The 9,642-nt window shown below is 57.1% G+C and overlaps 1 protein-coding gene and 1 long non-coding RNA gene across 2 annotated transcripts; one reads left to right on the forward strand and one right to left on the reverse strand.

Moving 5' to 3' along the window:
- Positions 1-1,039: 1,039 nt before the first annotated feature.
- LOC142027058 (uncharacterized) lies at positions 1,040-3,901 on the forward strand. Its single transcript, XR_012648993.1, has 3 exons — positions 1,040-1,176; positions 1,677-1,783; positions 3,546-3,901. It is a non-coding gene; the product is annotated as an uncharacterized LOC142027058 (long non-coding RNA).
- Positions 3,902-3,910: 9 nt separating this feature from the next.
- On the reverse strand, positions 3,911-6,232 carry CDKN2B (cyclin dependent kinase inhibitor 2B). The gene is made up of 2 exons (XM_075020652.1): positions 6,092-6,232; positions 3,911-4,510 (listed from the first exon to the last, which is right to left on the reverse strand). The coding sequence occupies exons 1-2, from the start codon at positions 6,230-6,232 to the stop codon at positions 4,247-4,249; spliced, it is 405 nt and encodes a 134-aa protein (XP_074876753.1). The 3' UTR covers positions 3,911-4,246.
- Positions 6,233-9,642: the final 3,410 nt, after the last annotated feature.

A 9,642-nucleotide genomic window follows, 5' to 3' on the forward strand; every position in this document is an offset into this window, starting at 1 on the left:
GTCCCCTCCAAACACGCCGCCTCCCGCCCCGCTGGTGCGGGGGGGTGGTGGTGGTGGTTGGTGGTGGTGGTGGTGGTGGTTGTGGTTCTGTTCTTTTTCTCGTTGTTCGGTCGGCTTTAGGACTCGCTCCCTTCGGGAGCCCCTAGGCGGGGCGGGGGCTGCGGCGGCTTGGCGCATCGCCACTCCAGCCCGTTCCCCCGGGGCCCGCGTTGGTCCCCCAGTATTGGCCCGGGCGAGCAGCTATTTCCTTGTCACATGGTCATTTGAACGCGACGCGGGGCCGTTGCGTAGCGGAGCGAAAAAAAAAAAAAAAAAAAAGGGAAAAAAAAAAAAAAAGCGGATCTCGTCTCCTCCAGCCGGTAACCGAAACGGGTAATTAACTGTTTCCTCTCCCCCGACTTTCTTCCCGGTCGTGCACCGCGGTGCCGGACCGCTTTGTTTTCGGTTTGAAGGGTGAGATTTTGGGGCCGGGAGGGGAGCGTGGGGGGACTAGCGGAGGAGCGCTCGAAAGCCCCGAGCAACCTGCCGGCGCTCGCCCCCCGAGCCGGCTCCAGGCGCTGCCGCGCGGACCGCCGGAGGGGTGCTGAGCCCCCCGACAGCCGGTGCTGAGCGGGGCCTGCTGTCCGGCAGAGGACCTCTGGGCGGGGGGGGGGGGGGGGGCTGTTGCTGGTGGTGGTAGGGGTGCCCCGCTCCCCCCTCCCCCCGTCCTGCCCCCCGTCCCCGGGACCCTCTCTGCCTGCGCATCCCCCCTCCCAGGGTGCGGGGTACCTCGGTGCGAAGCGCGGGGAAGGGTGATGAGCAGGGAGGGTGTCGGTCCTACAGGCGCATCTTCGCCTTCCCCGGCTGCGGCGGGGCCCTGCTCGGCACGGCGCGGCTGGACGCGGAGCTGGGGGTGCAGGGACTGCAGGGAGCCGGCGGGGAAGGCTCCGGAGTGGGGAGGCATCGCGGCAGCCCCTGGGAGGGCTGGTGGACATATGCGTATGCAACACACCCCCCCCCCCCCCCCCCAATAACAAACACCTCCTTCTCTCGGCTGGACAAACAGTAATAACATCGATGTCAACAGAAGTTTCCTTCTTCGGCCGGGGCATGGAGTAACCCTCACAACAATGCTAATAAAGAAGAGCCTGTAATGGTTTCTCCTGGACCGAGTCCGATTTCAAGCCTAGGAAATGGGTGAGTGAAAACAGCCATTTCGAAATGAAAGTAGCCCTCGGAGAGATGCTGCCTTTTTTTTTTTTTTCCCTTTTTTTTTTTTTTTTTCCCTTCCCTTCTCTTCCCTTCCCTCCCGTGACGACTCCTCCCCGACAGGCAAGGCAAAACTGAGAGAAATGAATGCCTGCCTGGCTGCATGATGCAGGTGCTGGAGCAGTGCTGGGAGGATGAACCGACAGTTTTGGCAATAGAAACCAAATACCCACCAACGCTGAATGCATGGCCGAGCCGGGCTGGAGGAGCATCTCGTCGTGCACAGGGTGCAAACCAAGCCACCAGAGGGTTGTGTGTGCATGTGTATGTGTGTGTGGTGTTTGTGCACATGTACTTACTTACAGCTGCTATATTAGAAATAAAAAGTGCGAGGTGTCTGAGATGTTAAACGTAATTATTTTAGGGCTTTCTCGAAATATATGTTGCTACTGCTGTCTGTTGTTAACCATTACTATTCTTCTTTTCAGGGAGGACTCCAAGCCCTGGAGCTGATGCTGCTGCCAGAAGAAAAGGTGCCTGTGGAAGCTCCCGCAGCTGAGTGGGATTGTGTTGGGGACCCCAATCCTCTGACGGGGTGAGTAGCCCTCATCGTGGGCCTAGCCCGGGCAGGGGCTCCAGACCTATGGCGTGAGGCAGATTTATAGCAATTAGGCATTTAGCCCTGCTGGGTTTTGAGGGCATATTCTGCTCGTTTGGTGTGGTCAGCCTAGGAAAGTCTGTTATTTCCCTGCCACGTTAATTTTATTTTTATATTATTATTATTTTTATTTTATTTTATTTTATTTTTATGTTTTATTTTTATTGTTGTTGTTGTTTCATAAGCTGTAATGGAAATACTCAAAATTTTAAAATTTAATTCTGCTTCTTAGAGAAAACGACCTTTTAAAATAGGAATACTGGTCTAACTGAGATTGGAAGTGCAGTTTATTAGACCCTTACTTTTCTGTAAAGAGGGTGGTCAGGCTCTAGACTTGACCTGTCTCCATGTCTGGTCCCAGCTCCATCCCAGTTCCCTCAGACATGGGATGCAGGTGCTTGACTGCTGCATCCCCAGTGTCATCGTTGGTTCGCTTATGGCTATGTCATGTACTAAGAGAGAACACAGTACAATTTCATAAGGTGGTATCATCGCACATTGTAATTTTATATCTTTTTATTTAAAGATATGTATAAAATACATATTCTAGGCACCCATGCAATAACCAAGCATGAATATAGACTAGATATAATGCGATTTTTTTGTACATATTTATATGCATGTAATATAGTTATAATTAAACATAAGAGGATTACTTATACAAATAATTCATAAGCAAATACATAGGCTTGATACATAATATAATGTTTTTATATATATGTGCATGTTACGTATATAGGTATTACCTCGATGTATGATGTACATAAATGGCATAACTACATCCTTGTAGCGTGCCAGCCGATACGAAGTAATTATAAAGCGCGCATCGTATGAAATTATGTTGCAATAAATAGCATGTTCTAATACGTTATATAAAAGTACCTATATAATATTTTTTAATGTGTATGTGTGAAATATCTGGGGGTTGGACACTCTGTAGGGACGCAGAATGAAGAGAAATCTTCTTCCCCTTTAATCTTTCGCAGGCGGCTCTGCCGTGCGCCCAGGGTTTGCTCGGGGGAACGGGACCGGAGCTCTCCCGCTGCCCCGTCCCGCTTCTCCTTCTCCGTCCGAGCACGGCCCCGCGGGGGGCCGGGGGAGGGAGGCAGGTTCTCCCACTCGTGCGGCGGGAGCCCCGTCCCCGCCGCCTGCCTCACCGCCCTGCCCGCCGCTGCCCGACCCCTTCTTCCCGCTGCCCAGCCCCGGGGGCTGAGGATCAGGGACCGGCCGCGGCGGGGAGCGGGCTTCCCCGGCCGTCCGCTTCCCCGCGGCGAAGGCAGGGCTGCCGCCGTGGCTTTCCCGCGGGATGCTGACGGCCGGCTTGCTTACCCGCGCCGGGGCGGTCAGGGAACGTGGAGCAGCTCTCCGATCGTGAACCCGCCCCTCGCCCCGGCTCGTCCTCCAGCAGCACAACCGCTGCAACCGCTTATTGTTGCAACGGCTCGTTTGTTTCTTTACCAAACGTGCCACCTTCGAGCAGCTTGGGAAGCCCTGGGGCCGAGCTCGGACGCACGATTTTTGGTTTTTAGTTCCACGCCGCCTTCGATTTGCAACCGTCGTCATGATGTCTTCAAAATACTGTTAAACGTACAGTAACTCAGTGAAGGTCACCTGCAAGTTGGTAAAACATCTATTACTTCAAGCGAGGGCGGTATCGGGCTTGCAGAGACACAAATCGCTCTTTATCTGCTCCCTCCAGGTCCCATGTTTACAACCGTCATGAGAAGAGCCACGGATGTGCCACGGGCCCATGCACAGACTTGCACAGCATCTTACGTGGTTGTAAGAAGGCATTTGCCAAAGCCGCAATCGCACCAGGAAGCCTCAGTTCCCCGCTGTCCCGGCCGGTTTTGCCAGGGAGAGGCAGAGACTGGCTTCGGCGCCCCTTGAGTCCCACTTAATCGGAGTCTGAAATCAAACGGGGAGCAGTCACTGGCTCGGGCCTGGGAGAGCCTGGAGCCTTTCCCGCACCCTTCAGACGGAGGGCCGGGAAGTGCGAGTGGGGAGCCCCGGGGAGGAGGGTGAACAGAAAGCCCAGACACCGTCCTGTCAAAATACGAGGGTTTTATTGTGCGATCTCTGTGAGGGGAGTGTCCTTCATATATATTTCACTTCACAGCTTTTGTGCTCTCGCGTGAAAAGGGGAGAGCATGCAGGGGCGTGGGGGTTCGAGTGCAGGGTAGCATGCAGGAGCGTGCAAAGTGTAGACCAGAAACGATACATATCCCGCGGGCCCTTCGAGCATCCGAGCGGGGAAACGCGACTCGGGGGGGTGGGGGGTGGTGGCGGTGGTGGTGGTGGCGGTGGTATTTACGGCACGTGAGGGCTGCTCGACTTGGGGTCTCCCGAGGCGGGCGCGGGCAATAAATTAGAGGATGACGTCGCGCAGGACGGGGGGGGTTAGGTGCGGGGCGGCGGGTGGCGCAGGTAGCGGCCCACCGGTCCGTGCGGCCCCCCCGCCGCCACGTCGAGGGGGAGGCGGCCGCGGCCGTCGGGCAGGTCGAGGCGCGCCCCGGCGCGGTGCAGCGCCGCCAGCGTCTCCAGGAAGCCAGCGCGGGCCGCGTCGTGGGCCGGCAGGGATCCGGTGCGCGGGTCGGGGCGGTTGGGGTCGGCTCCGCGCTGCAGCAGCAGCTCGGCCACCCGCGGGCTGCCCAGCATCATCACCTGCGGGGAGAGACAGCGTCAGCGGCGGCGGCGGCGGCGGCGGAGCCAGCCCCGCACAGGCACCCTCGTTCAGCCCCGCAGGAGCGAGGATCGCCCGCGGAAAGGAGCGGAGAATCCGCGGGTGAGGCCTAGAGATCGGCTCCGGAGTCGCTGCGGACGGCGGGATGCACGGACCCGGCGGGATCGTTGGGCGGCCGGGGGAAACCTTCCAGGTGGGGCAGAGCGGCGCGGAAGACCCGTCGGGGCCGGGGCGTGCGGGGCCCCACCGGGGCTGTTTCGCGAAAGGAGCCGGAGACGGGGGGGAGAGAGGGGTGTCGGGGCGGAGGGACCGGCGGGGTGGAGGGACCGGGGGAAAGGGCTCGCCCTTTTCCTGGCGCACTCCTGCGGCAACCGAGGGCTAGTCCCGAGCCGCTTTGCAACGGCCACCGCGGAACCGTGCCGGTGGAGCCGCTCCCGGGGGCTGCCGCCGTCCCGCTCTCACCCGGGAAGCTTTTCCAGGAGGTCCTTGGCAAGGGGACACGCGTGTGCAGGGAAGCCACCCTCCCTGCAGCGTGGATTCCGCGCTTCCCTCGCCCTCAGGAGGGACTCAAACCGCACCTTTAACCTGCGCCCCCCCCGCCCGCCCAGTGCAGCACCAAAACGCCCGGGAGCCCCCCGGCTTGGGCTCGCCGTTTTCTAAGCTGCCTTTCTCCCCCCGCGCACCCGGCGGGTCGTTCAGCGCACGAGCTAAATCCCTGCTGCGCAAAGGTGCAGAAAAAAACAGGCCGGAGGACGGCATCGGATACGTTGTTTCGACAGAAATGCTGCACCGACATTTTGTAGGATAGGGTTTCGCAAGCGCTGGCCGTAAAACTTAAATATAGCTTCTCAGATTATTCCCGTTTCGTTTTATTTTAAAAATTTAAGAAGCAGCTGGCTAGAACTACCACGGAAATCAACACGGCTTTATAAATCTAGTACCTACTACTCCTCCGGGCACTACATCTATCTACACGTTCACGCGACTGTAAAATGTAGGCAGACTGACCCCCCCCCTCCCCCCCGGGACTGCTAGCTGTCTACCTGCAGGGTCTGCTGGGCAAGGCTATCGCACCCAGTTGTATCTGCTCGTAAGGGCCAGTGAATATATCGTGAGAGTCAGTGAATACACTTTTTTTCACGGGAGAGGTGAGGAAAAATGCTAACAGGCGTATAAAGCAGAAGACGAGGTGTGATGAAAGGGTAATTCTTTTTGAAAAGGTGACTCGTTACTTTTTATTGCACGTTTATTGCGAGATGAGCATTAAAGCTCTCAGTTTTGAGTCACCCTATCTCAGATGGTTAAAGTCAGGGATTGCTAAGACTAAAACCTCTCTCTTGCGGCCGTCACAGACTTTCGCCCTTCCAGAAAGGCGAGAGGAACCGTCGCCCCGCGCCGTTTCCGCGGCAGCCAGGCGCGGCCGTCGGGGGGCGGCCGGCGCCCGGAGGATGCTCCGGGGCTGCCGCCGCCGCTCCTCGGCCACGGAGGGACCGCTGCCCCTCCTCGCCGCCCGCACCGCCACCACCCCCATCACCCCCAGCCCCCTCCCCGGGCCTCCCTACCTGGATGGGGGTCCGGCCGTAGGAATTGACGCCGTTGGGGTCCGCCGCGCCGTCCAGCAGCTCCTTCAGGCGCTGCAGGTCGCCGCGGGCGGCGGCGTTGGCCAGCTCGTCCGCGACCGTGCTGCTCGTCTGCCGAGCCATGCTCCGGGTTCGCCTCGGTCTCACGCGCGCTGCCGGTCGGGGGTCGCAGAGAACTGCAGCCTCTCCTTGGTCTCCCCGCGCTGCCCGGGGCTGGCGACGATGGCGGCCCGCGAGGGGCGCCCTGCCCATGGGAGTGCTCGGCCCCGCCGCTCCGCGCCGCCTGCCGCTCTGGGCACACAGGGCAGCGCAGCGCGGCACGGCTCGGCTCGGCCCTGGCCCTAGCCCTAGCCCTAGCCCTGGCTCTGGCCCCGGCCCCGGCCTCGGCCTCGGCCCGAGATTTCCTGTCCGGTGCCGTCGCGGGGACCGCTTCCACCTGCAAAGACGCGACGGAGCTTCCCGCCGCTGTTTTTCGGCGCACAGCTGCTGCCGCTCCGCTCTTCACCGCTCCGCTCCGCTCCGCCCCGGCCCGCCCCGGCCCGGTCCCGCGGGCCCCGCCTCGCCCCTGCGCCCGTGTCACCGTCACCGCGGCGGAGCACAGCGGCCGCGGCCGGCCCCCGTCCTTGCTCCGACGGGGCGGGGCGCCTTGCGCTGCGCTCTGAGGGCCGGGGGGGCCGGGGGGGCCGGCCTCCCGGGAGGGCGTCTGGCCGGGCTCCCGGGAGGGCGTCTGGCGGCGAAGCGGTCTCTCCTCCGCCTCCCCCCCCGCCGCCCCCGCCGCCGAGAGAAGGGCCCCGCGGGAAGAGCAGGAGGAAAGGGAGCAAAAGGCTTTAGTTTAACGAAAGCGGGATTTAAGGACGAGAGCGGGCCGAGGACTGCGGGCCGGGTGTCAACGGGGCTCCGCCACTGTCCCGGCGGGCGCGCTCGCCCTGGCGCTGCCTCCCCGCACTCTCCGGACACCCACAGGTACCCGAGGCGCAGAAGGCGGCGGTGGCCGTCCTTCTTCCCCCTTCTCCTAGGGTGAACCGACAGCTTTTCCCAGCTTTTTGAGTCGGCACGGCCACTTAGTAGCAGACAGTAGGCGCAGTGGCGCAGAAAGCCTGCGCGGAGGTGCGAGCCGCGGCTGCGACGCCTCCACCCTCCGCCTGAACGGGCTGGTTTTTCTTTTTTTTTTTTTTAAATAAAAAAAATGCAGCGGGTTGAGACTTTGAACCCTTCCTCCAAACAAAGGCCCCGGAGGAGACGGGCAAGCGCTCCTTCGGCACGGCAAGGTGTTTGCGCGCCTCCGCGCACGCTGCCCGGCGGGGAGACACCCGCGGGGTGAGCGGCGGGTGAGGGCGGGATGCCGCGGGGCGGGGCGGGGCGGGGCGGGGCGGGGCGCGGGGGGCGCGGGGCGGTGGCAGCACCACGGACAGCTCCCCCCCCCCCCCCGGCCGCCGCGCCGCCCCGCCCCGCGCAGCCCCGCCCCGCCCCGCCCCGCCCGCCGGGCCGGGTCACCCTCCGCCGCGGGCGCGTTGACCGGCGCCTCTTGTCACCCGCTGCTCCCGGGGGAAAAACCTGCCGGAGACTGAGGGGAAGGGAGAGCTCCTCGCTTCTTCGTTCAGGCACGTTTCGCGGTGCTGCTTCTTGAGGCTTGTAACTGCCCTCGCTTCCTTCACCGTTACGTGTCACGAAAGTGACCTATTTCCTCACCTTACCGCACGGATGCGACCTTTGCCAGATGCATGGGACCTCTAAGCTCATTCTCTTGGGAAGTCTGCAATCCCAATTCTACCCCGTCTCGCCGTTCCCTGCGTTTTAGGCCGTTGCCAATCATGCTGCCCGCGTGCTCGCCTGCTTCTTTATCTAAAATGATGTCAAATGTCGAAACAATGAAATTATTTTCTTGGCCTAGTACAAGAAAGCTCTCTGTTTTCAGTACCAAATGGTGCAGGTGATTTCCACCAGCAGCAAACAAAAGAATGCCAGCTGGCGTGGCCAGTGAAGACTGTCTATATAAAGGTTAAGTTTGTGGTTCTATTTACAATGCTTGGCCTGTTCCTATAATCGAATCAGCCTATTGCCAACTTCTGCTTCTTCACTCCCACTGGCTACTATTTCTATGCTCAGATATGTAGAAATGAGTGGAGATCCACTCATGATAAAGAGGTTCTTGATATAAATAATTTCTTCTGGTTAAATAATTGAGCATTTATACACAATCTGGTGATTTCCTAGTGTTCTGGTTTTCTTTTTTTTTTTTCTAATTTTTTTCTTTCCTATTTCTTTATTAATGAATTTGCTATTCAAGCACTGTGTGCCATAAAAATGAGAAAATAAAGATGCTTCAGACCTCTATAGCAAAAAAAAAAAAAAAGGGGAAACAAGAGGAAGAGTTAAATCTATATGCCCTGGTATGTAGACCACTGTACAGTGGAAACACTCAAATAGGGAAAGCTATACTTCAGCCTTGAAGAGACTGCAAGTTGATTTTGACAACAGCTGGAGTAAACAGCAATATTGCAGAATCAGTTCAGTAGAGATAATACACTGAACCTGATTCTCAGGTACAGGACAGCCATACACTAGTGATAAAAAAACAGTTCTGACAGGGCTTCGATGCCAATGATACATCCATAAGGTAAACAAAACGAGTCCACATCTACTGGAATTGTGTGGAATTTTTAAGCAGGGCCTGTTACTTTAACAAAAAAAAAAGCATGTCTAAAGAACGATAGGCTTTCTACTCATTTAACTTGCTTGTTACTCCAAGGCTATGTGGTAAATAAGATAATCAAACCCCAAAACATTCCTTCATGCTGCTTTCCCAGCTGCCTCTCCATGCCAGAAGAGGCTGGCATTTCTTAGATACCTCAAGAAGTAACAGTCAAACATACATGAGTGACAAAATAAGGAGTTCTTCCTGACTTTTCCTGCAGTTCAGAAAAACCCACGCCGTCCTATTAGGGAAAAGAAGGCTGCCCTCAAAAAGGCTGCCTTTGCAAATTCATAAGTGCTTGTTCTCCTGAGCAAGAACTGAAACCCCACCCATGAGAGAAAATAAGATACTCCAGTTGAAAACTGCTTGCTTTGGAGCAGGAGTCTCAGACGGTGTTTCCCTTTTGCTCTGAATATGCAGTTGCTGGCTGAAGGAGAGTTTCACTGTCCAGCTGAAGGTAGCCTTAAAGAAGCTATTACACAGTTGGAAGTGACTTCTTCCTGTTTCAAAGTTAATTGTGCAATGATAAGCTGTGTAATCATGACCTTAAAACAATCAGTTAGGGAGGCATTACACCTTTCATAACTGTATTACAAATGTGTGCTGCAGGGATATTAAATACACATATAGACATTGGCAAAATGCCAAATGAATACAAGTTGCCTGGTAAGCAGGTAGACCTTGCAAGAACTGCAATGATACTGATTTCTACAGTCAAAAGGAAAAAAGAGAAATGTCAAGAGATTCAGGAAGATAGTTGTTGTATGCGTACTGTGTAATCAGCTCAATATTACTCAAAAGCAGCTTACCACAAAGGAAAATCTTACTCACAGCAGAT

Source organism: Buteo buteo, chromosome Z (genome assembly GCF_964188355.1).
Source record: "Buteo buteo chromosome Z, bButBut1.hap1.1, whole genome shotgun sequence".
Lineage (NCBI taxonomy): Eukaryota > Metazoa > Chordata > Aves > Accipitriformes > Accipitridae > Buteo > Buteo buteo.